At 37.6% G+C, this 25,378-nt stretch overlaps 1 protein-coding gene across 1 annotated transcript in view; it reads left to right on the forward strand.

The window, feature by feature from the left end:
- Window positions 1-25,378, forward strand: part of LRRC63 (leucine rich repeat containing 63) — a 127,751-nt gene that overhangs the window by 14,049 nt on the left and 88,324 nt on the right. The window contains 1 exon segment of the mRNA XM_036249811.1: window positions 17,217-17,377. Coding sequence (XP_036105704.1) covers window positions 17,217-17,377 — 161 coding nt within the window.

Raw genomic sequence — 25,378 nt, forward strand, 5'->3', positions numbered from 1 at the left:
TCCACATATAGATGAGGTCATGTGATACGTGTCTTTCTCTGATTGGCTTCTTTCGCTTAGCATAATACTCTTCAGGTCCTTCCATGTCATCTCAAAGGGTAAAAGATCTTTCTTCCAGTTGCATAGTATTTTTAGTGAATTAATATTTTAAAATTTTGTTTTAATTTTCTAGTACAGTAAATATGAGTAGATATAATCTATACTTCATTCTACAACACATCATCTGTGCACTGTATTGTGTGTTTAGCACCTCAAGACAGGTCTTCATCCATCACCTTTTATCCCCCTATACCCTAATCCACCTCCCCTTATGTCCCACCCCTGGCAATTAACACACTGTTGTCCTCCTTCATGAGCTTTTTCTCTCTCTCTTTTCTTTTTTGCTCAATCCCTTACCCCACCACACTCAGACTCCTCCCCCCACAGCTGTCAGCCTGCTCTCTATCTATGAGTCTGTCATATTTTGCTTGTTAGTTCATTTTGTTCATTAGATGCCACATATGAGTGAAATTATATGGTACTTTTCTTTCTTTCTTTTTTTATCCTCACCTGAGGACATTTTTTTTCATTTTTTGTTAATATAGAGCAGGAGGGAGAGAGGAAGAAAGAGAGAGAGAAACATCGACGTGAAAGGAACACATCGAGTGGCTGCCACCCGCAAGACCCAAGCAGGGCTGAGGACAAATTGCAACCGAGGAACGTGCCCTTAGTGGGAACTGAACCCGGATCTCTCTAGACTGCAGGCCAATGCTCTAACCGCTGAGAAAACCAGCCAGGGGAGTACTTTTCTTTTTTTGACTGGTTTATTTCACTTAGTATAATGCTCTCCAGGTCTATCCATGCCATCACAAAGAATAAGATTTTCTTCTTTTTTACAGCTGAGTAGTATTCCATTGTGTAAATGTACCACTGCTTTTTAATACACTCATATATTGATGGGCACTTGACTATTGTAGTTAACACTGCAATGAACATAGGGGTACATATAGTCTTTTGAATCAGTGCTTTGGGTTTTGTGGATATATTCCCAGAAGTAGAATCACTGGGTCTTAAGGCAGTGCCATTTTTAATTTTTTGAGAAAACTCCATACTATTTTCCACACTGGCTGCATCAATCTGCATTCCCACCAACAGTACACGAGGGTTCCATTTCTCTACATCCTTGCCAACACTTGTTTTTGTTGATTTATTGATGATAGTCATTTCTTTTTAATCCTCACCCAAGGACATTTTTGCATTTATCCTCAGATAGAGCGGGAGGGAGAGAGAGAGAGAAACATTGACGTGAGAGAGACACATCAAGTGGTTGCCACCCACACGACCCCAACCAGGGCCAGGGACAAACTGCAACCAAGGTACATGCCCTGAGCAGGAACCGAACCCGGGAATCTCTGGCCAGGGCTGATGATAGCCATTTTAATAGGTGTGAGGTGATATCTCATTGTGATTTTAATTTTCATTTCTCTGATGATTAGTGACCTTGAGCATCTTTTCAAATATTTATGGGCTTTCTGTATGTACTCTTTAGAGAAGTATCCGTTCAAGACCTTTGCCCATTTTTTAAACTTGATTGTTTGTTTTTCTGATGTTCAGTTTCATACGTTCTTTATAAATTTTGTATGTTATCATATGTATCATTGGTGAATATGTTCACCCATCCAGTGGGTTGACTTTTGATTTTGCTGTGCAAAAATTTTAGTTTGGGGTAGTACCATTAGTTTATTTTTTTGTTTTCCTTACTAGAGGAGATATTCCAGATAAAAATATCACTATGAGAAATCAAGATTCTACTTTCTGTTTTCTTCTAGGATTTTTATGGTTTTGAGTCTAACATTTAACTCGTTCATCCATTTTAATTTGACTCTTGTGCATGGTGTAAGAAGGCATCCTGGTTATATTTTTTGCATGTATCTGTGCCATATTCGCAATACCATTTATTGAATAGACTCTCTTTACCCCACTGTATGTTCTTGCCTCCTTTGGCAAATATAATTGACTCTAAAGGCATGGTTTATATCTGGTCCTCTATTCTGTTCCATTGACCTATATGTCTGTTTTTATGCCACTACTATGCAGGTTTAATTAGTATGGCCCTTATAGCATTGTTTGATATCAGGTAGTGTGATTACTTGAACTTTGTTATTTTTTCTCAAGATCACTGATGCTATTCAGGGTCTTTTGTGGTTTGATATAAACTTTTGGAATATTTGTTCTAGTTCTGTGAAATATGCCATTGATATCCTGATAGGAATTGTATTGAATCTATAGATTGCTTTGGGTAGTATTAATGTTTTAATGATGTTAATTTTCCTATCCATAAATATGGTATATGTTTCCACTTATTCTCAATCTTCAATTTCTTTCTTTAGTGTCTTATAATTTTTGAGTACAGGGTTTTTACATTCTTGGTTAAATTTATACCTAGGTATTTTTTTAAAGCAATTGTGAATGTGGTTGTTTTCTTAGTTTCTCCTTTTGATACCTCATTATTGCTATATATAATGCAACCAATTTCTGGATATATATTTTGTATTCTACTACTTTAGTAAATTTATTTATCAGTCCTATTAGTTTTTTGGTGGACTCTTTTTTAAAAAAAATTTTTTTATCCTCACCTGAGGACATTTTTCCGTTTTTTGTTCAGATAGAGTGGGAGGGAGAGAGAGGAAGAGAGAGAAACATCGACATGAAAGGGACACATCGAGTGGCTGCCCTCAGCATGACCCAACCAGGGACACATCGAGTGGCTGCCCTCAGCATGACCCAACCAGGGCCGGGGAAAAACTGCAACCAAGGTACATGCCCTTAGCAGGAACCAAACCCAGGTCTCTCAGGACCGCAGGCCGACACTCTAACCGCTAAGCCAAACTGGCCAGGGCTTGGTGGACTCTTTAGGGTTCTCTATATACAGTATCATGTCATCTGCAAATAATGACAGTTTTACTTCTTCCTTTCAAATTTGGATGCCTTTTAGTTCTTCTTGTCTGACTGCTATGGCTAGGACTTCCAGTACTATGTTGAATAAGAGTGGTGAAAGCAGACATCTGTCTTGTTTCTGTTTTGAAGGAAAACACTTTTAGTTTTTGCCCATTGAGTATGATGTTGCCTGTAAGTTTTTCATATATGACCTTTATTATGTTGAGTTCTGATTCCTCTATTCCCACTTTGCTGACAGTTTATAATAAAAAATGGGTGCTGGGTTTTGTTGAATGCTTTTTCTGTATTTATTGATATAATCATGTAATTTTATCTTTCAGTTTATGTGATGTATCTCATTTATTGATTTGTGAATATTGTACCAGCCTTGCATCCCTGGAATTAATTTCACTTGGTCATGGTTTATGATCTTTTTAATATATTTCTGGGTTTTATTTGCTAATATTTTGTTGAGGATTTTGGCATCTATGTACATCAGGGATATTGGCCTGTAATTCTCTTTCTTTATAATATCTTTACCTGGCTTTGGAATTAGGATAATGCCGGCCTTGTAAAAAGACCTTGGAAATGTTTCTTCCTCTTAGAGTTTTTGGAATAGTTTCAAGAGAATAGGTATTAGCTCTTCTTTAAATGTTTGGTAAAAATCTCCTGTAAAGCCACCCAGACCAGGGCTTTTGTTTGCTGGGAGGTTTTTTGTTTTTTTAACTGCTTTAATTTTATAAGTTATTATTGGTCTGTTCAGGTTTTCTAAATCTTCCTGGTTGAGTTTTGGAGGATTGTATGATTCTAGGCATTTGTCCATTTAGCCTAGGTTGTCCTGCTCATTGGCATATAGTTGTTCTTAGCATTTTCTTAAATCCTCTGTATTCGGTGCTATCAGTTGTTACTTCACCTGTTTTGTTTCTGATTTTATTATTTTGGGTCCTCTCATTTTATTTCTTGGGGAGTTTGGCTGAAGTCCCATCAACCTTGTTTATCTTTTCAAAAAATCAACTCTTGGTTTCATTGATCTTTTGTATTTATTTTGGTCTTTAACTCATTTATTTCTGCTCTGATCTTTATTTCCTTCCTTCTGTTTACTCTGGGCTTTTCTTGTTTTTCTCTTTTTAATTCCTCAAGTAATAGGGCTAGATTGTTTATTAGAGATTTTTCTTGTAGGTCTGTAGTGCTGTGAACATCCTTATCTGGACTGCTTTTCCTGTGTCCCAAAGATTTTGGGTTGTATGTTCATCTTCACTTATTTTTTAAAAACTTTTCATTTCTTCCTTGGTAACCCATTTATAGTTTAATAACATGCTATTTGATTTTTATGTATTTGAATATTTTTGAGTGTTTTTAATGTTGTTGATTTCTAGTTTTATGCCATTGTGATCTGAGAAGATGCTTAGAATAATTTTAGTCTTCTTGAACTTGTAGAGTCTTAGTTTTTGTCTGAACACGTAGAGAACTTATAGAGACTTAGTTTGTGTCCTATCTTTGAGAATGTCCCATGTGCACTTTAGAAAAATGTATATTCTGCAGTTTTGGAGTGAAATGTCCTGTAAATGTCAATTAAATAAATTTGATCTAGTGTTTCATTTAGAGCTTTCTTGTTTTCTTGTTAATTTTTTGTCTAGAAGATCTGTCCAGTGATGTCAGTGGGGTTCTAAAGTCCCCTACTCTGATTGTATTGCTGTCAATATCTCCCTTAAAGTCCTCCAGAAGATTTTTAAAATATATTTTGGTGCCCTGGCCGGTTTGGCTCAGCGGTTAGAGCATTGGCCTGCGGTCTAGAGAGACCCAGGTTCTGTTCCCGCTAAGGGCACATACCTCGGTTGCAGTTTGTCCCCGGCCCTGGTCGGTCGTGCGGGTGGAAGCCACTCGATGTGTTCCTTTCACATCGATGTTTCTCTCTCTCTCTCTCTCTGTTCCTCTCTCTCCCTCCCACTCTACCTGAACAAAAAATGGAAAAATGTGCTCGGGTGAGGATAAATATATATATTTTGATGCTCCTATATTGGGTGCATGTATGTTTACGAGGGTTATAACCTCTTGTTGTATCAATCCATTTAGTATTACAAAGTGGTCTTTATCATCTCTTGTTATGGCCTCCATTTTGAAATCTATTTTGTCAGATATAAGTATTGCTACCCCAGCCTCCTTTTTATTTCCATTTGCATGGACATTTTTTTCTGCCCCTTGACTTTCATTCTGTGTGACTTTTTTGTTCTGAGGTGGGTCTCTTGTAGACAGCATATATATGGGTCATGTTGTCTTATCCATTCAGCTACTATATATCTTTTGATTGGATCATTTAATGCATTTATATTTAAGGTTATTATTGATAGGTACTTATTTGTTGCCATTTTTATTCTTTATGCCTGTGTTCTTCTCTCTATAGATTTCTTCTTTGTATTAAAGCAGTTCTTTTAGCATTTCTTGTATTGGTGGTTTGGTGATAATAAAGTCCTTTAGCCTTTTTTGGTCTATGAAGCTCTTTATTACACCTTCAATTGTGAATGATAGCCTTGCTGGATAGAATAGTCTTGGATGCAGTCCATTGCTTTTCATTACTTTGTATACTTCATGCTACTCACTTCTGGTCTACAGTTTTTCTATTGAGAAATCAGCAGACATTCTAATGAGTACTTCTTTGTAGGTAACTTTCTGTCTCTCTCTTGCTACCTTTAAGAATCTTTCTTTGTTTTTAATGTTTGCCATTTTAAATATGATATGTTTTGGTGTGGGTCTTTTTGGGTTCATCTTGCTAGGGACTCTCTGTGTTTCCAAGACTTATGTAACTTTTTCCTTGCAGGTTAGGGAAGTTATCTGTTGATACTTTTTTAAAAAATATTAATTAATTAATTTATTTTTGTTACAGATGATTCTCCTTTTCTTTTTTTCCTCACCTGAGTACATTTTTCCATTTTTTTGCTCAGATAGAGTGGGAGAGAGAGAGAGAGAGAGAGAGAGAGAGAGAGAGAGAGAGAAACATCGACATGAAAGGGACACATCGAGTGGCTGCACTGAAACGACCAACCAGGGCCAGGGACAAACTGCAACTGAGGTACATGCCCTTAGCGGGAATGGAACCCAGTCTCTTTGGACCTCAGGCCAACACTCTAAACACTGAGCCAAACCGGCCAGGGTGAAGTTTCTCCTTTTCCTGAACTGATTCACCCCTCCCTGACCCCAGCTTTCTTGTCCATGTCCATTGTTCATGCATACATGCATATAGGTTCTGTGGTTTATCTCTCCCCCACCACTCCCTCTTCAGAGGATTGTCAGTCGGTACCCCACTTCCACGTCTCTGGGACTACCCCATTCCTCAGACTGTTATGTTCATTATATTCCACAAATAAGTGAGAACATATGATACTTGTCTTTCTCTGTTTGGCTTATTTCACTTAGGATGATACTTTCCAGGTCCCTCCATGTTGTCTCAAAGGATAAGAGATCTTTCTTTCTGACAGCTGCATAGTACTCCATTGTGCATATGTACCACTGCTTTTTTATCCATTCATCTACGGATGGACATTTGGGTTGTTTCCAGATCTTAGTTATTGTAAATAGTGCTGTTATAAACATGGGGGTACATATATACTTTCAGATTGGTGTTTCAGGCTTCTTAGTGTATATTCCTAGAAGTGGGATCACTGGGTCAAATGGAAGTCCAATTTTTAATTTTTGAGGTAACACCATATGGTTTTCTATAGTGGCTGCACCAGTCTGCATTCCCACCAGCAGTGTACTAGATCCCCTTTTCTCCACACCCTTGCCAACGCTTGTTGTTTGATGACTTGTTGATGGTGGCCATTCTGACAGGTGTGAGGTGATACCTCATTGTTCTTTTAATTTGCATCTCTCTGATGATTAGTGATGTTGAGCATTTCTTCATATGTCTCTTAGCCATTTGTATGTCTAGTTTGAAGAGGTGTCTATTTAGTTCCTCTCCCCATTTTTTAATTGAGTTCTTTGTTTTCCCTCTGAGTTGTGTGAGCACTCTATATATATTGGAAATCAACCCCTTATCAGATATATCATTGGCAATTATGCTCTCCTATACTGTGGGTTGCCTTTCCATTTTGATTATTGTTTCTTTTGCTGTGAAGAAGCTTTTGAGTTTGATGACTCCCATGTGTTTATTTTCTCCTTTGTATTTGTTGCCTTCGGTGATGTATCAGTGAAAATTCAGCTGCATATGATGTCTGAAATTTTGTTGCCTATATTTTCTTTTAGAATTTTATGGATTCATAAGTCAAATTAAAGTCTTTTATCCATTTTGAGTTTCTTCTTGTGTATGGTGTAAGTTGATGGTCTGGTTTCATTTTTTTTGCATGTAGCTGTCCAATTTTTCCAACACCATTTATTACAGAGACTATCTTTATCCTAGGTATCTAAATTTTTTTGCTAGGATATAAATGGGGTTTTTTTTTATAGTTTCTCTTTCTGTGAGTTCATCGTTGATGTATAAGAATGCCGTGGATTTTTTTATGTTAATTTTGTATCTTGCTACTTTGCCAAATTCATTTATTAAGTCTAGTAAATTGTTAATGGAGTCTGGGGTTTTCTACGTATAGTATCATGCCATCTGCGAATAATGACAGTTTCACTTTCTCCTTTCCAATTTGGATCCCTTTTATTATTTCTTCCTGTCTGGTTGCTGTGTCTAAGACTTTCACTGCTATGTTAAATAAGAGTGGCGTAAGTGGGCAACCTTGTCTTGTTATTGTTGGTAAGGGAAATGCTTTTAATTTTTGCCCATAGAGTATGATGTTGGCTGTAGGCTTTTCATATATGGCCTTTATTATGTCGAAATATGATCCTTCTATTCCCACATTGCTGAGCGTTTTTATCAGAAATGGGTGCTGGATATTGTCGACTGCTTTTTCAGCATCTATTGATATGATCATATGATTTTTATCTTTCATTTTGTTTATGTGGTATATCACAGCTATTGATTTGTGAATATTGTACCAGACTTGCATCCCTGGTATGAATCCCACTTGGTCATGGTGAATAATTTTTTGATGTATTGCTGGATTCGATTTGCTAGTATTTTGTTCAGGATTTTTGGCATCTATGTTCATCAGGGATATGGGTCTGTAGTTTTCTTTCTTTGTAGTGTCTTTTTCTGGTTTTGGAATTAGAATTATGCTGGCCTCATAAAACGAGTTTGGAAGACTTCCTTCTTCTTGAATTTTTTGGAATAATTTGAGGAGAATGGGTATTAGTTCTTCTTTGAATGTTCGGTAAAATTCCCCCATGAAGTCGTCCATGCCTGGGCTTTTGTTTACTGGGAGAGTCTTGATTACATCTTCAATATCTTTTGATGTTATTGGTCTGCTCCAGTCTCTTCTTGGTTCAGTTTTGGGAGACTGTGTTTCTAGAGATTTGTCCATTTCGCTTACATTGTCGAATTTGTTGCCATATAATTGTTCATAATATATGTTAATGATCCTTTGTATTTCTGTGGTGCCAGTTATTATTTCTCCTCTTTCATTTCTGACTTTGTGTCTTTGGGTTCTCTCTCTTTGTTTCTTAGTGAGTCTACCTAAGGGTCCATTAATCTTTTTATCTTTTCAAAGAACTAGCTCTTTGTGTTATTGATCCTTTGAATTGCTTTTTTAGGTCTTGAAGTCATTTATTTCTGCTCTGATCTTTACTATTTCCTTCCTTCTACTTGCTCTGTGGTTTTCTTTTTGTTTGCTCTCTAGTTCTTTAAGTTGTGAGGTTAGATAGTCTATTGGAAATTTGTCTTGCTTCTTCAGGTAGGCTTGTAGTGCTATGAACTTCCCTCTCAGAACTACTTTTGCTGCATCCCATCCATTTTGTGTTGCTGTGTGTTCATTTTTATTGGTTTCCAGGAAGTTTTTTTTTATATCTTTCTTGATCTCCATGGTAACTCATTCATTATTCAATAACATGCTATGTAACCTCCATGTTTTCAAATGTCTTTGCATGTTCTTGTTGCAGTTGATTTCTAGTTGCATGCCATTGTGATCTGAGAACATGCTTGATATGATTTCAATCTTCTTAAACTTGTAGAGACTTAGTTTGTGCCCTAATATGCGGTCTTTCTTTGAGAATGTTCCATGTGCACATGAGAAGAATGTGAATTCTGCAGTTTTGGGGTGTAATTCTCTGTAGATATCTATTAAATCCATTTGATCTAACACTTCATTTAGAATCTGTGTTTCCTTGTTAAATGTTTGTCTAGATGATCAATCCAGTGATGCCAGCTGGGTGTTGAAGTCCCCTGCTACAGTTGTATTTCTGTTGATTTCTCCTTTAAAGTCCTCTAGAAGATTTTTAATATATTTTATTGTTCCTATATTGAGTTCATGTATTATATCTTCCTGTTGGATAGATGCTTTTGATATTATGTAGTGGCCTTCTTTGTCTCTAGTTACGGTCTTCATTTTGAAATCTACTTTATCAGATATGAGTATTGCCACCCCAGCTTTTTTTTTTCTTTCCACTTGCTTGAAAGATTTTTTCCATCCTTTCACTTTCAACCTATGTACACCTTTTGTTGTGAGGTGGGTCTCTTGTAAACAACATAGATGAGTCAGGATTTCTTATCCAGTCAGCTACTCTGTGTCTTTTTATCCGAGCATTCAAACCATTCACATTTAAGGTGATAATTGATATGTACTTATTTATTGCCATTTTTGTTTAGTGTGGTTCTATTTTTCTTCCTATTTCTTCTACTAATTACAGCAGTCCTTTTAGCATATCTTGCAGTGCTGATTTGGTGTTAATATATTCCCTTAGCCTTTTTTTTTTGTCTATGAAGCTTTTTATTTGACCTTCCATTTTGAATGATAGCCTTGCTGGATAGAGTAGTCTTGGATTCAGATCCTCATTTTTCCTGACCTTGATGACCTCATGCCACTCCCTTTGGGCATGTCGTGTTTCTGTTGAGAAGTCAGCTGAGAGTCTTTTGGGGTTTCCTTTGTGGGTAACCTGATGCTTATCTCTTGCTGCCTTTAGGATTCTCTCTTTGTCTTTAATTTTTGGCATTTTAATTACTATGTGTCTTGGTGTGGGCTTGTTTGGGTTCTTCTCACTTGGTGCTCTCTGTGCTTCTTGAACTTGAATATATTCTTCCTTTACCAAGTTAGGAAGTTTTCTGTCACTGTTTCTTAAATATATTCTCTAACCCTTGCCCATTGTCTTCATTTTTGGGTCTCCTATGATGCAAATGCTATTACATTTCCTGGTGTCCCTCAGTTCTCTTATGCTTTATTCCTGTTTTTGAGGGGGTTTTTCCTTTTGGTTTTCTGATTGGTTGATTTTTTCTACTCTGTCTTCTAATTCATTTATCCAATCCTTAGCTTCCTCTACTCTGCTGGTTAGTTCTTCCAATGTGTTCTTAATTTCTGCTATGTCATTCTTCATTTCCACTTAGTTGGTTTTCAATGTTTCTATATCTTTACCCATGGTGCTGATGCCCTTACTCATGCTGTTGAGCTTCCTCAAGATCATGGCTCTAAACTCTACCTCTGATAATTTGCTTAGCTGCATTTCATTTAACTCCTCTTCAATAGTGTTTTCTTGGTCTTTCATTAGGGATTTGTTTCTTTGTTTCACCATTTTGGCTATCTCAGTAGGTTTTGGGGCTTGCCAAATTTTCCCTGTGGGTGTTGGTGTTCTGCTGTTTGTGGCTCCTTCATGTTTGGATGAGCCTGGGTGGTTGCATGTTAAACACCACTGTCAAGTCTTACTTTCCTGGGTAGATTTGCAAGCCCAGGAATAGTTCAGTTATCCGCTAGCTTTTTCCTGGTGGCTATTAGCCTCAGTTACTCAGTGCCTTGGAATGTAGCCCCTGGTGTTCTGCAGAAGAGGATTTCCAGAGGGTGGGATAGATGCCAGTTATTGATGAGCTTCAATTTTTATTTCTTTGCCTCTCCTGGGAAAGGCTCAATATCCGAAGGGGGGGGGGGGGCTGCTGCTTTCCCCCACAGCTCTGGGAAGGAGCACACTGTCCACCATCCTTTGTGGCCGCAACTCAGCAAAAACTCTGAGTGCTCTCCAAATACCTGGTGTCCCCACAGAGTTCCAGGCTAGTTTGCCCTCCTTCAGCCATAGCCCCCAGGTGAGTGGCTGTAGCTATTTTAGCGCTCGGTCCTGGCCCTCTGCTCTGTGGAGTGGGCTTGGTCTTTATTCCCCAAGGGTGCTGCTCACAGCTAAGACTACTATTGTCTCTGGGCTCCCAGCCCACCACCCTTCTGCACCTCTGGATATCCTACCAGTGTCCCTGGTTATATGGTCATATCCTGCTTTTTTTCAAGGATGTGTCTTTATTTTAATTGTAATTCCCATTTGGTCCTGGGATATATTCTGTGTAGCTTCTATTAACTGTGCCTCCATTTTTCACATCCTCTATGCCTATCTTGTTGCAGCTGAGTTGCAAAGGCCTTCCTGGTGCCCCAAAACCCTGCAGGTCCAGGGGTAACTGGATAGCACAGTCCCTTTGGGGACCAGGCTCTATGCCTATGTTATGGGCTGCTGGGTTGCACAGGCATCTCTGGTGCTTCAGCACCCCGCAGGCCCTGTGGGTAACTAGATTGAGCAGTCCCTGCTGGGTCACAGAGGCCTTTCTGGTACTGCAGGACCTACAGGGGTAGGTCCCACAGGTAATTGGATGGTACAGTCCATGCTGGGTTGCACAAGCCTCTCTGGTGCCCCTGCACCCTGCTGGTCCCACGGGAGGGCTGCTGGATTGCACCAGTCTCTCTCAGGCTCCGGCTTCCCACTGCTCTTGTGAGCTACTGGACCGCACAGGCCTCCGTGGAGCCCCAGGTCTCGCTGCTGAAGGCTGGCGAGTGCTGCTGCCCCATGGGGCTCAGCTCCTGCTCAGCGTTTGTTGTAGTTTTTGGGGATAGGTCTCAGCTGCTGGTTTATGCTTCTGTTGCCTGGGGATAGATGTCTCTCTGTAGTTACTTCTTAAAACAGGTTCTCTATTCCTTTGTCCACTTCTTTTCCTTCTGATACCCCTATGATGTGAATTTTGTTATGTTTTGTATTGTTCCAAAGCTCTCTTAAACTTTCCTTATGATTTTTAAATATATTTTTTTCCATTTGCTTTTCTAATTGCATGTTTTTTTTCTACCTTGTGTTCTAACTCACTAATTTGATCTTTAGTTTCTTCTGATCTACTATTGAATTCTTCCAAGGTATTTTTTTTTAATCAGCTGTCATTCTTCATTTCTACTTGACTTAAATTTTTTTTTCTTTATTGCTCTATTAGAGACAGAGGAAGGGAGAGGGAGTGATTAAAACATTGATGGGAGAGAACACTGATTGGCCACCTCCTGCATGCCCCCTACTGGGGATCAGGCTCACAACCTGGGCATGTGCCCTGACCAGGAATCAAACTGGCAACCTCTTAGTGCATGGGTTGACACTCAACCACTGAGCCACACCTGCTGGGCGATTTCTATTTGATTTTTATTCATGATTTCTACCTCTTTTTTTGTTCCCTGCTAATGTAGTTTCTACTGGGTTCTTTATAATTCTCATTGAGCTGTTTATAATTCTCACTAAGTTGTTTGAATACCCTTATAACCATTAATTTGAATTCTTTGTCTGATAAATTGCTTGCCTTCATTTTATTTAGTTCCTTTTCTGGTGATTCCTCCTTTTCTATCATTTGGGGGTCTTTTTTGTCTCAACATTTTATCAATCCTGTGGTTCAGGGCCAGGTAGGGTGGACCAGGTCATGAGAGCAGGTTGTTTTGTCCAGGGGAATTAGTTTGTGGCAGGTCACGCATGCTCAGATTCCATACAGTTGTCTGGGGGCACTAGTGGCTCTCAGTGATGGCAGCGGGGTTGTCACCTCTTTACTGTAATGGGGGCAGTGAAACAGTGGCTGTCTGCTGTGGTGGGGCTTTGTGGTGTCGGCAGCTCATGGATGCAATGGGACTGGTAGCTTGCTGCTGCTGGTGGGTCCCATGAGGGTGGCAGGACCCTCTGCTGCTGGAGAGAGGAGGTGGGACTGGACATGTCTATCTGTGGCCTCAGGGTGCTGGGTCTCTACTATTCCCTGCCACCTTCTCATGTGTAGGACCCTCCAAAATGGTGCTCTCTCTGATCCTGAGAGGGAAGAAGCACCCAGCCAGGGAGTGCACTTCTGCTGGCAGCTCCCTCCACTGGAATGCCCAAGCAGCTCACCCTGAGTTCCCCCACCAAACAGCAACTGCTCACCCACACACACTTTCTCACACACGCTTTCTCACATACATGCTCACCCACTTACACTCTCACCCTCATTCTGATTCTGCCTGCCCATGTTGGAATCTGAATTCTAAACATCTTTTTATATATCTCTTGACCATTTTTGTGTTCAGGTCCTCTGCCCATTTTTAATTGAATTACTTATTTTTTGCTGTTTAGTTGAATAAGTTCACTATATATTTTGGATATTAGCCCCTTACTGGATGTATTGTTTACAATTATGTTCTCACATTCTGTTGGCTGTCTGTCTTGTTGATTTTTTTGTTGTTGTTTATGGATTTTTTATTTGTGCTGTGTAGAATTTTTAAATTTGATATAGTCCCATTCATTTATTTTTGTTTTTACTTCCCTTGCTTTTGGGGTCAAATTCATAAAATCTTCTCTGAGACCAAGATCTGTAAGTTTAATACTTGTGTTTTCTATGTATATAATTGTTTCAGGTCTTGAATTTAGATCTTTGATCCATTTTTGAGTTAATTTTGGTGTATGGGGTCAAACAGCAATCTAGGTTCATCCTTTTGCATATGAATTTCCAATTGTCTCAGCACCATTCATTTAATAAACTTTTGTTTCTCCATTGTATGTTTTTGGCTTTTTGGCAACAATCAGTAGTCTACATACATGTGGGTTTATTTCTGGGCTCTCAGTTCTGTTCAGCTGGTCTGTGTGTACCTGTTTTCCTGACAATAACATACTGTTTTGATTATTGTAAATTTGTAGTATAATTTGAAGTTAGGGAGTGTGATAATTCTATATTTCTCTTTTTTTCCCCCTCATGATTGCTTTGGCTATTTGGGGTCTTTTGTGATTCCATTGAAATCTGATGATTTTTAAATTCTATTTCTTTGAGAAATGTCCATGGGATTTTCATGGGGATTACATTAAATCTGCATATTGCTTTGGGTAATATGGCCAGTATAACTATGTTGATTCTTCCAATTCATGCACTCAAATGTCTTTATATTTCTTTGTTTATTCCTCATTTTCTTTCAGTAATGACTTGTAGTTTTCAGGATAGAGATCCTTCACAACCTTTTAAGTTCATTGCTAGGTGTATTTTAATCTTTTTGTTGCAATTGCAAAAGGAATTTTTTTTTATTTCTTTTTTTGAAATTTTGTTGTTACTACATAGGAATGCATTGATTTTTGTATCCTGCAACTTTACTGTCTTTGTTTATTTGTTTCTAGTAGCTTTGGGTCAAGTCTTTAGGGTTTTCTGTATAAAGAATCATGCCATCAACAAAAAGTGACACTTTTACTTCTACCTTATCTTAGAGAAAAAGCTTTCAGTTATTCACATTGAATATGATATTAGTTGAAGGTTTATCAAATATGGCCTATATTATATTGAGGTACATTCCTTCTATACCCACTCTATTTAGCACTTTAATCATAAATGGATGTTGTATCTTGTCAAATGCTTATTTTTGTATCCATTGGTCATATGATTTTATCCTCTATTTTATTAATGTTGTATAGCACATTGATTGATTTGCATATGTTGAGCCTTTCTTGTGTCCTTGGAATGGACCCTGCCCCTCCCCTTTGACCATGATACATTATCTTTTTAATATATTGTTGTATTTGATTTGCTAGTATTTTGTTTGGGATTGTTATATCTATAGTTATTAGAGATATTTGTCTGTAATTTTCTTTTTTGTGTGTTGTCTGCCAGGTTTTGGTATCGGGATAATGTTGGCCACATTAAATAAGTTGGAAAGTGTTGCATCTTTTCAATTTTTTTGGAAGAGTTTGAGAATAATAAGTATCAAATCTCCTTTGAATGTTTGGTAGAATTCACTAATGAAGCCATCAGGCCCCGGACTTTTACTTTTTGGGAGGTTTTTGATTACTGTTCAATTTTTTCACTGTTGATTGGTCTATTTAGTTTTTCCAGTTCTTCATGATTCAGTCTAGGATGGTTATACATTTCTAAGAACTTGTCCATTTCTTTTAGGCTCTTGATTTGGTGGTATATAGACTTACATAGTATTCTTGTATAGTCCTTTGTATTTCTGTGGGATCCATTGTAACTTCTCTTTCATTTATGATTTTGTTTGAATCTTTTTTGTCCTTAGTGGGTCTATCCAGAGGCTTGTCAATTTCAATAATTTGTTCAAAGGACCAACTATTTATTCCATTAATTTTTTTCTATTGTCTTTTTGTTCTCTTTTGTCATTTAATTATGCTCTAATTTTATTATTTCTTTCATTCTGCAGACTTTTGAGTTTGCAATCTTCTTTTTCTAGGTATTTAAGTTAAAATGTTTGGTGATTTATTTAAATTTTTATTATTATTTTATTTTCCATCACCATTTACCCCCCCCCATAACCTCTTCCACCTCCTTCCTCCTGCCGCAATCACCACACCATTGTCTGTGTCAATGAGATGTTTCTCTCTTTTTTTTCTTTTTTGCTCAATCCCTCCACCCCCCAAATCTCCACCCCCATCAGACATGTCTGCCTGGTCTCTATCTATGAATCTGTCTCTATTTGTTAGTCTAGTTTGTTCATTAAATTCCACATATGAGTGAAATTATATGGTACTTGTCTTTCTCTGATGGCTTATTTCATAACATTCTCCAGGTCCATTCATGTTGTCACAAAGGGTAAAATTTTCTTCCTTTTTTATGGCCAAGAAGTATTCCTGTGTGTAAATGTTCCATTGCTGTCTTGCCCATTCCTCGACTGCTTCCACATGTTGGCTTTTGAAAATAATGCTGCAATGAACATCAAGGTGCATATATTCTTTTGAATTAGTGTTTTGGGTTTCATTGGATAAATTCCCAGAATTAGAATCTCTGAATCATAAGGAAGTTCCATTTTTAATTTTTTGAGGTAACTTCATACTACTTTCCACAGGTTATTTATAGTATTTTTATTTTATTTTTTTTTAGGTAGGCCTGTAATGATATCTCCCAAATTTTGATATGTCATATTATCATTCTAATCTGTCTCTAGGTATCTTGTTATTGCTTCCTTCATTTCTTTTTTGACCCAACCACCATTTAGTAGCACGTTGTTTATTCTCCATCTATTTGTGTGTTTTTCCACTTTTGTTTTGCAGTTGATTTCCAATTTCAAAGCATTCTTGTCAGAGTATATGCTTAGTATGACTTCAATCTTCTGAAATTTGTTGAGGCTAGCTTTGTGTCCTAACATATACTCTGACCTTGAGAATGTTCCATGTGCACTAGAAAAGAATATCTTTTTGGTGTTCTGAGATAAAGAGCTCTGTAATATCAATTATGTTCACTAGGTCTAATGTATTATTTAAGATTGATATTTCCTTATTGATTTTATGTTTGTATGATCTATGTATAGCTGTAAATGGGGTATGTAGGTCCCCTACAATAATTGTACTTTTGTTAGTTTCTCCTTTTCGTTCTATTAGTAGTTGCTTTATATAGTTTAGTGTTCCCAGGTTGGTTGCATATATATTGAGTAGTTTTACTTCATCTTGATATATTATCCTCTTTATCATTATAAAATGTCTATCTTTGTCTCTTATTACCATTTTATCTTGAAATATATTTTATCAGATATAAGTATGGCCACACCTGCTTTTCCCTGGATGCCATTTTAATGGAGTATCATTTTCTACCCTTTCACTTTGTTATTTATTTGTCTTTGTAGCTAAGATGTATCTCATGAAGGCAGCATATAGCTGGGTTTTAGTTTTTGATTCTACTTTGTGTATTTTAACTAGTAAATTCAATCCATTGAGGGTGATTACTGATATATGAGTACTTTCATTTTATCTTTGTCCTCTGGTATTGCTGTGTCTCCATTGTTTCTTTTCCCTTGTGTTTCCTTCTGTTTTAGTTTGATGGTCTTCTATAATGTTTTACTCCATTTCCTTTTTTCTCATGTCAGGTGTTTCAGTTATAGATATTTTTGTGTGTATGGTTATCATTAAGTTTATGCAAAAGAAAGTTTCATGTATTCAATAGTCTCTTTTGTTCAGATTTCATTTTATCTCCATTCACCAGTGTAAGTTCTTTCAAATTTCGCTGTAAGTGGTAACACATTTGTTTCATGTATTGTTTTTTTTTTTAGGTCATATTAAATCTAGAAAACAAGATGAAGCAATGACAAACGTTATACGTGGTGAAGGTTTTAATATTATTGATGTAACAAAATATGAAACAATAGCAGCCATGGCCAACCTGGCTGTGGTAAACTGTCAAATACATGGAAGAAATGCTCTTAATCTTAAGGTATGCTTGATATTTTAATGGCAAGTTTTTATTGTATCATCAATTATATTTGCTTTAGGTTTCCTAACTTAGGTTAGTTTTCATAATATTAAAAGTATCTTTCTTATTGCAATAGAGATTTTCCAGGAGCACATTAAAATCGCATCTCTAAACCTGTCTGTCCCAGTTTGCCTTCATTCCAGTTTTTAAAAATACTCACATCCAAAACAATTATAGTGCTTTAAAATAAAAAAAAAAAACTGGTTTCAAAATGTGAGATTCAGAATTATCATATTTTTAAGTTATCAACAATCTTTGCCCTTTGGCCAACTCTAGCATTAAGGGTAGCTTTTCACTGAACGCAAGTTCAGTATAAGGAATAACAGTAATAATAGTTACCATTTATTAAGCAATCAATATGTGCAAAGCAAATATTATTCCTAAAACTTATAATTCAACCAAAAACAACAACCTTACAATTTAGCAAAGTAGGTAACAATATTCATTTTACAGAAGAGAGCCCTGAAGCTCAGTGAAAGTAACCTGCACAATACCACACAGCAAGCTAATGGCAAAGCTTGGGGTTGAACCTAGAACTCTTTGGCCTCAAAATCTATTATCTTCTATGCTGAATTTTATTTTGAAATGAGTTCAAACTTGTTAAAAATGGCGAAAATAGGAAAAGTAGCAAGGAGAGGTTTTTTTTTGTTTTTTTTTTGAAAATCAGAACATTCAAAAGTGCCTATATATACTGGTAAATTTTGAAAATCATGGATATGCCCAGGGGAGGATGCATACTTAAAAAAGACCTGAGAATATCCTAAACTTTTAGCTTTGTTGATCTCTAGGTGCAGCATAACTGGGATGTAAAGGCTAAGGCAGAGTTGTAAATGGCCTCTGTAAGCACTGAAGGGATGTCCTTGCATAGAGCTAATCTGAAATAATCTGATAGAGTGTTGTTTTCTCCCTTTGTGTACAAAGAAATCTCTGTCAAAACACTAACTTACCACAAGCTAAAGGAGAAGTATTTCAAAGAGAACACATATAAAAGGATTTAGACTTAAAAAAAAAAAAGTTTAGAAAAATCACTAGACAAGCCAACAGCTACAGACCACAACAAGCAACAAAAACAAACCCCGAAAAGAGGGAAGAACCTGATTTTTATAATTGCTATATTATAATATTCAAAGTGTCCAGTTTCAAAAAAAATTGTAGAACATGCAAAAATAAATAAATATGGCTCATTCACAGAACAAGTGAACAAAAACTGTCTCCAAGGAAGCACAGACACTGAATTTACTAGAAAAACATTTTAAATCAACTGTCTTAAATATGCTAATAAAGAGCCTCGGCCAGGGTGGCTCAGTTGGTTGGGTATAACCCTATGCACGAAAAGGCTGCTGCTCTGGTTTTCAGGCTCAGTCCCTGGTAGGAAGGCATGTAGGAGATGGCCGATCAGTGTTTTGCTCTAAAATGACTATATCTCTCTCTAAAAATAAATTTTTAAAATATGCTGAAATAAATAGAGAAAATCATGAACAGAAACTAGAGAGAACCAGAAGACTAATGTGTGACCAGACATTATTAATAAAGAGATATAAATTACAAAAAGGAACCAAAAATAAATTCATGGGGGTACATATATTCTTTCTGACTGGTGTTTCAGGCTCTTTAGGGTATATTCCTAGAAGTGGGAATACTGGGTCAAATGGAAGTTCAATTTTTAAATTTTTGAGGTAACACCATATTGTTTTCCATAGTGGCTGCACCGGTCTGCATTCCCACCAGCAGTGTACTAGAGTCCTCTTTTCTCCACACCTTCGCCAACACTTGTTGTTTGATGATTTGTTGATGGTGGCCACTCTGACAGGTGTGAGGAGATACCTCATTGTTGTTTTAATTTGCATCTCTCTGATGATTAGTGATGTTGAGCATTTCTTCATATGTCTCTTGGCCATTTGTATTTCCTGTTTGGAGAGGTGTCTATTCAGCTCTTCTGCCTAATTTTAATTGGGTTCTTTGTCTTCCTTTTGTTGAGTTGTATGAGTACTCTATATATTTTGGAAATTAACCCCTTATCTGATATATCATTGGCAATGATGTTCTCCCAATGATGTTCTCTCCATAAAATGGTTATCTTTCCATTTTAATGGTTGTTTCTTTTGCTGTGGGAAGCCTTTGAGTTTGATGTACTCCCATGTGTTCATTTTCTCCTTTGTTTCTGTTGCCTTAGGTAACATATCAGTGAAAATTCTGCTGCATATGATGTCCGAAATTTTGTTGCCTACATTTTCTTCTAGAATTTTTATGGATTCATGGGCCACATTTAAGTCTTTTATCCATTTTGAGTTGATTTTTGTGTATGATGTAAGTTAATGGTCTAAGATTCATTTTTTGCATGTACCTGTTTAATTTTCCCAACACCATTTATTAAAGGGGCTGTCTTTTCTCCATTGTATGTTCTTGCCAACTTTGTCAAATATTAATTGAGAATAGTATCTTGGGTCAATTTCTGGGTTCTTTATTCTGTTCCAATGATGAACTCACAGAAAGAGAAAGTGAAAAAACAATTCCATTTACCATCACAGCAAAAAAAAATTAAGATACCTAGTAATGAACTTAACCAAAGAAGTAAAGGACCTATTTGCAGAAAACTACAGGTCATTGAAAAAAGAAATAGAGGAAGATATAAAAAAGTGGAAGCACATACCTTGTTCATGAATTGAGGAATTAAAATCATTAAAATGTTCATATTACCCAAAACAATCTATAGATTCAATGCAATCCTCATCAAAATACCCACGACATATTTCACAGAAGTAGAATAAATACTTCAAAAGTTAATATGGAACCAAAAAAGACCCCGAATAGCCACAACAATCTTGAAAAAGAAGGACAAAGTAGGTGGAATCACATTACCAGATTTCAGTTCTGTGAATTATATCATTAGTATTTTGATGGGGATTGCATTGGATCTATAGATTGCTTTGGGTAGTATGGACATTTTAATGTTAATTCTTCCAATCCATTAACAAGGTATGTGCCTCCACTTTTTTATATCTTCCTCTATTTCTTTTTTCAGTGACCTGTAGTTTTTTGAAAATAGGTTCTTTCTTTAATTACATTTATTCCTAGGTATCTCAATTTTTTTGCAACAATGGTAAATGGGATTGTTTTCTTAGTTTCTCTTACTGTGAGTTCATCATTGGTGTATAAGACTGCTGTCGATTTCTTGACATTAATTTTGTATACTGGTACTTGGCCAAATTCATTTATTATGTTTTGTATATTTTTGAAGGAGTCTTTGCACATGACAAGATAGTATACATAGAAAACCCCAAAGACTCCTTTTGGGGTTTTCTATGTATACTATCTTGTCATGTGCAAATAATGACACTTTCACTTCCTCCTTTCCAATTTGGATCCCTTTTATTTTATTTTTCCTGTCTGATTGCTGTGGCTAAGACTTCCAGTACTATGTTAAATAAGAGTGGTGAAAGTGGGCATCCTTGCCTTGTTCCTGTTCTTAAGGCAAATGCTATTAGTTTTTTCCCATTGAGTATGATGTTGGCTATAGGTCTTTCATATATGGTCTTTATTATGTCTAGATATGATCCCCCTATTCCCACATTGCTGAGAGTTTTTATCAGAAATGGATGCTGGATTTTGTCAAAGGCTTTTTCAGCATCTATTGATATGATCATGTGGTTTTTATTCTTCATTTTATTTATGTGGCGTATCACATTTATGGATTTGCAAATATTGTACCAGCCTTGCATCCCTGGGATGAATCCCAGTTGGTCATGGTGGATAATTTTTTTGGTGTATTGCTGGATCCAATTTGCTATATTTTGTTTAGGATTTTGGCATCTATGTTCATCAGGGACATTGGCCTGTAGTTTTCTTTCCTTATAGTGTCTTTTTCTGGTTTTGGAATTAGAATTATGCTGGCTTCATAAAACGCGTTTGGAAGTCTTCCTTCTTCTTGAATTTTTTGAAATAGTTTGAGGAGAATGGGTATTAGTTCTTCTTTGAATGTTTGGTAAAACTCCTCCGTGAAGCCATCCAGGCCTGGGCTTTTGTTTGCTGGGAGAGTCTTGGTTACATCTTCAATTTCTTCTGTTGTTATTGGTCTGTTCATGTTTTCTATCTCTTCCTGGTCCAGTTTTGGGAGACTATGTGTTTCTAGAAATTTGTCCATTTCACTTAGATTGTCAAATTTGTTGCCATATAATTGTTCAATGATCTTTTGTATTTCTGTGGTGTCAGTTGTTCTTCTGTTTCATTTCTGATTTTGTGTATTTGGGTTCTCTCTCTTTGTTTCTTTGTCTATCAATCTTGTTTATATTTTTGAAAAACCAGCTCTTTGTTTTATTGATCCTCTGAATTGTTTTTTTTGGTCTCTATGTCATTTATTTCTGCTCTGATCTTTTCTATTTCCTTCCTTCTACTTGCTCAGGGGTTTTCTTTTTGTTTGCTCTCTAGTTCTTTAAGTTGTGAGGTTAGATAGTCTATTAGAGATTTTTCTTGTTTTTTGAGGTAGGCCTGTAGTGCTATGAACTTCCCTCTCAGAACTGCTTTCGCTGCATCACATAGATTTTGTGTCATTGTGTCTTCATTTTTATTGGTTTCCAGGAAGTTTTTGATTTCTTCCTTGATCTCCTCGGTGACCCATTCATTGTTTAATGCTATTTAGCTCCATGTGTTTAAATGTCTTTGTATGTTCTTCTTGCTATTAATTTCTAGTTTCATGCCATTGTGATCTGAGAAGATGCTTGATGTGACTTCAGTCATCTTGATCTTGTAGAGACTTAGTTTGTGCCCTAACATGTGGTCTATCTTTGAGACTGTCCCATGTGCACTGAGAAGAATGGAATTCTGTAGTTTTGGGGTGTAATTCTCTGTAGATATCAATTAAATTCATTTAGTCTAGTGCTTCATTTAGAGTCTCTGTTTCCTTGCTAATTCTTTGTCTATAGGATCTATCCAGTGATGTGAGCGGGGTGTTGAAGTCCCCTGCTATGATGGTATTGCTATCCTTTTCTCCTTTGAAGTCCTCCAGAAAATTCTTAATATATTTTGGTCCTCCTATATTGGGTGCATATATGTTTATCAAGGTTATATCTTTCTGTTGGATAGATTCTTTCAATATTATGTAGTGGCCTTCTTTGTCTCTAGTTATGGCCTTCATTTTAACATCTATTTTATCAGGTATGAGTATTGCTACCCCAGGTTTTTTTTTTTTTCCTTTCCCTTTGCTTGGAAGATTTTTTTCCATCCCTTCACTTTCAATCTATGTGAGTCTTTTGTTGTGAGGTGGGTCTCTTGTAAACAACATATACATGAGTCCTGCTTTCTTATCCAATCAGCTACTCTGTGTCTTCTTATGGGAGCATTCAATCCATTTACATTTAAGGTGATTATTGATATGCACTTATTTATTGCCATTTTTGTTTAGTGTGGTTCTATTTTTATTCCTATTTCTCCTGTTAATTACAGCAGTCCTTTTAACATTTCTTGCAGTGCTGGGTTGGTGCTAATGTATTCCCTTAGCCTTTTTTTTTTTTTTTCCCCTCTGGGAAGCTCTTTATTTGACCTTCTATTTTGAATGATAGCTTTGCTGGGTATAGCAGTCTTGGATTCAGATCCTTGTTTTTCACGACCTTGATTACCTTATGCCATTCCCTTCTGGCCTGTAGTGTTTCTGTTGAGAGCCTTATGGGGTTTCCTTTGTAGGTAACCTGTTGCTTATCTCTTGCTGCTGTTAGGATTCTCTCTTTGTTTTTAATTTTTGGCACTTTGATTACTATGTGTCTTGGTATGGGCTTGTTTGATTTCTTCTTACTTGTGGCTCTCTGTGGTTCTTGAACTTGAACGCCTTCCTCCTTCACCAAATTAGGGGAGTTTTCTGTCACAATTTTTTCAGATATGTTTTCTAACCCTTGCTCATTTTCTTCTTCTTTGGGGACTCCTATGATGCAAATGTTATTATGTTTCCAGTTGTCCCACAGTACTCTTAAGCTGTTTTCTTGTTTTGTAATTATTTTTTCATTTTGGTTTTCTGATTGGTTGATTTTTTTTACCCTATCTTCTTATTCACTTATCTGGTCCTCAGCTTCCTCTACTCTGCTATTTAGACTTTCCAATGTGTTTTTTTATTTCTGATATGTCATTCTTTATTTCTTCTTGGTGGTTTTTAATTTCCAATTCGTCGATTTTCAACATTTCTATGTCTTTACTCATGGTGCTCATGTTCTTACACTTCCTGTTGAGCTTCCTCAAGATCATGGCTCTGATTCTAGTCTGTTAACTTGCTTAACTGCATCTCATTTATCTCATCTTTGGTAGATATCTCTTGTTTTTTGATTTGGCTTTTCTTTCTGTTTTTCACCCTTTTGGCTATCAGAGTGGGCTTTGGAGCCTGCCAAATTTTCCCTGTGGGTGTTGGTGTTCTGCTGTTTCTGACTCCCTTTCCTAGGTTTGGATGAGGCAGGGGGGATCCACTTTAAACACCACTGTCAATTCCTACTTTCCTGGTTAGTGTTGCTAGCCCAGGGAATGGTAGTTATCTTCTAGCTTTTTTGCCTGGATGCTATCAGTAGCGGTCACCTGATGAACTTTGGTTTCTGAGTTGAATGAAAATGTCCCTCAGGTGCTAAGTGTAAGAGGATTTCCCAAGGGTGGGGCAGATGCTGGTTGTTAATGGGCCTCAATTAACATTTCAATGGCTACTGGGTGGGGTTGAATCTCTGAGGGAGGGGCTACCGCCTCTCCCCAGGGGCCTGGAAGGGAGTAAGATGACCACCATCCTTCATGGCTGCAACTCAGCAAAGGCTCTGAGTGTCCTCCAAATCCCGAGTGTCCCCACACAGTTTCAGTCCAGTCTGCCCTCCCTCAGCTGGAGCCCAAGGTGAGTGGCTGCTGCTAATTTAGCCCCTGTCCTGGCTCTGTGCTGTGGAGCCATTAGGGACTTTAACCCGAGGGCGCCGCTCCCAGCTGAGGTTGCAGGTCCCAGCCGAGGTCACAGGTCCCAGCCGAGGCCGCCACAGGTCCCAGCCAGGGCGCAGGTCCCAGATGAGCGTGCAGGTCCCAGTCAAGGCCGCCACAGGTCCCAGCTGGGGCCTCCGCAAGTCCCAGGAGAGGGCGCAGCTCCCATCCGAGGGTTCAGGCCCTAGCTGAGGCCGCAGGTCCCAGCCAAGGCTGCCGCAGGTCCCAAATGAGGCCACAGGTCCCAGCTGAGGCTGCCGCAGGTTCCAGCCAAGGCCCCAGGTCCAGCCAAGGCTGCCACAAGTCCCAGGTGGGGCCAGAGGTCCCAGCCGAGGGCACAGGTCCCGGCCGAGGCCGCCGCAGGTCCCAGCCCAGGCCGCTGAGGACCATGGGTTCCCGGTCCCCTCTCGCGTCTTCGCAAGCCTACCAGGATTGAATCAGTGTCCCTGATTATATGGTCCTACAAGCTGCTTTTCAGTTGTCTTTCCTGATGATTTGTCTTTATTTTCATTGTAATTCCAGTTTGGTCCTGGGAGATGGTCTGTGTAGCTTCCATTCACTCCGATGCCATTTTCCAAACCCCAAGCTTGTTTTATGAGGCCAGCATAATTCTAATTCCAAAACCAGAAAAAGACACTACAAAGAAAGAAAACTACAAGCCAGTATCCCTGATGAACTTAGATGCCAAAATCCTGAACAAAATGCTAGTAAATTGGATCCAGCAATTCATTAAAAAAATTATTCACCATGATAAGTGGGATTCATCTCAGGGATGCAAAGCTGGTACATATACGCAAATCAATAACTGTAACACACCGCATAAACAAAATGAAAGATAAAAATCATATGATCATATCAATAGATGCTGAAAAAGCATTCAACAAAATCCAGCACCCATTTCTGATAGAAACACTCAGCAATGTGGGAATAGAGGGATCATATCTCGACATAATAAAGACCATATATGAAAGACCTACAGCCAACATCATACTCAATGGGCAAAAATTAAAAGCTTTTCTCTTAAGAACAGAAACA

This window comes from Molossus molossus, unplaced genomic scaffold, assembly GCF_014108415.1.
Source record: "Molossus molossus isolate mMolMol1 unplaced genomic scaffold, mMolMol1.p scaffold_m16_p_9, whole genome shotgun sequence".
Taxonomy (NCBI): Eukaryota; Metazoa; Chordata; class Mammalia; order Chiroptera; family Molossidae; genus Molossus; species Molossus molossus.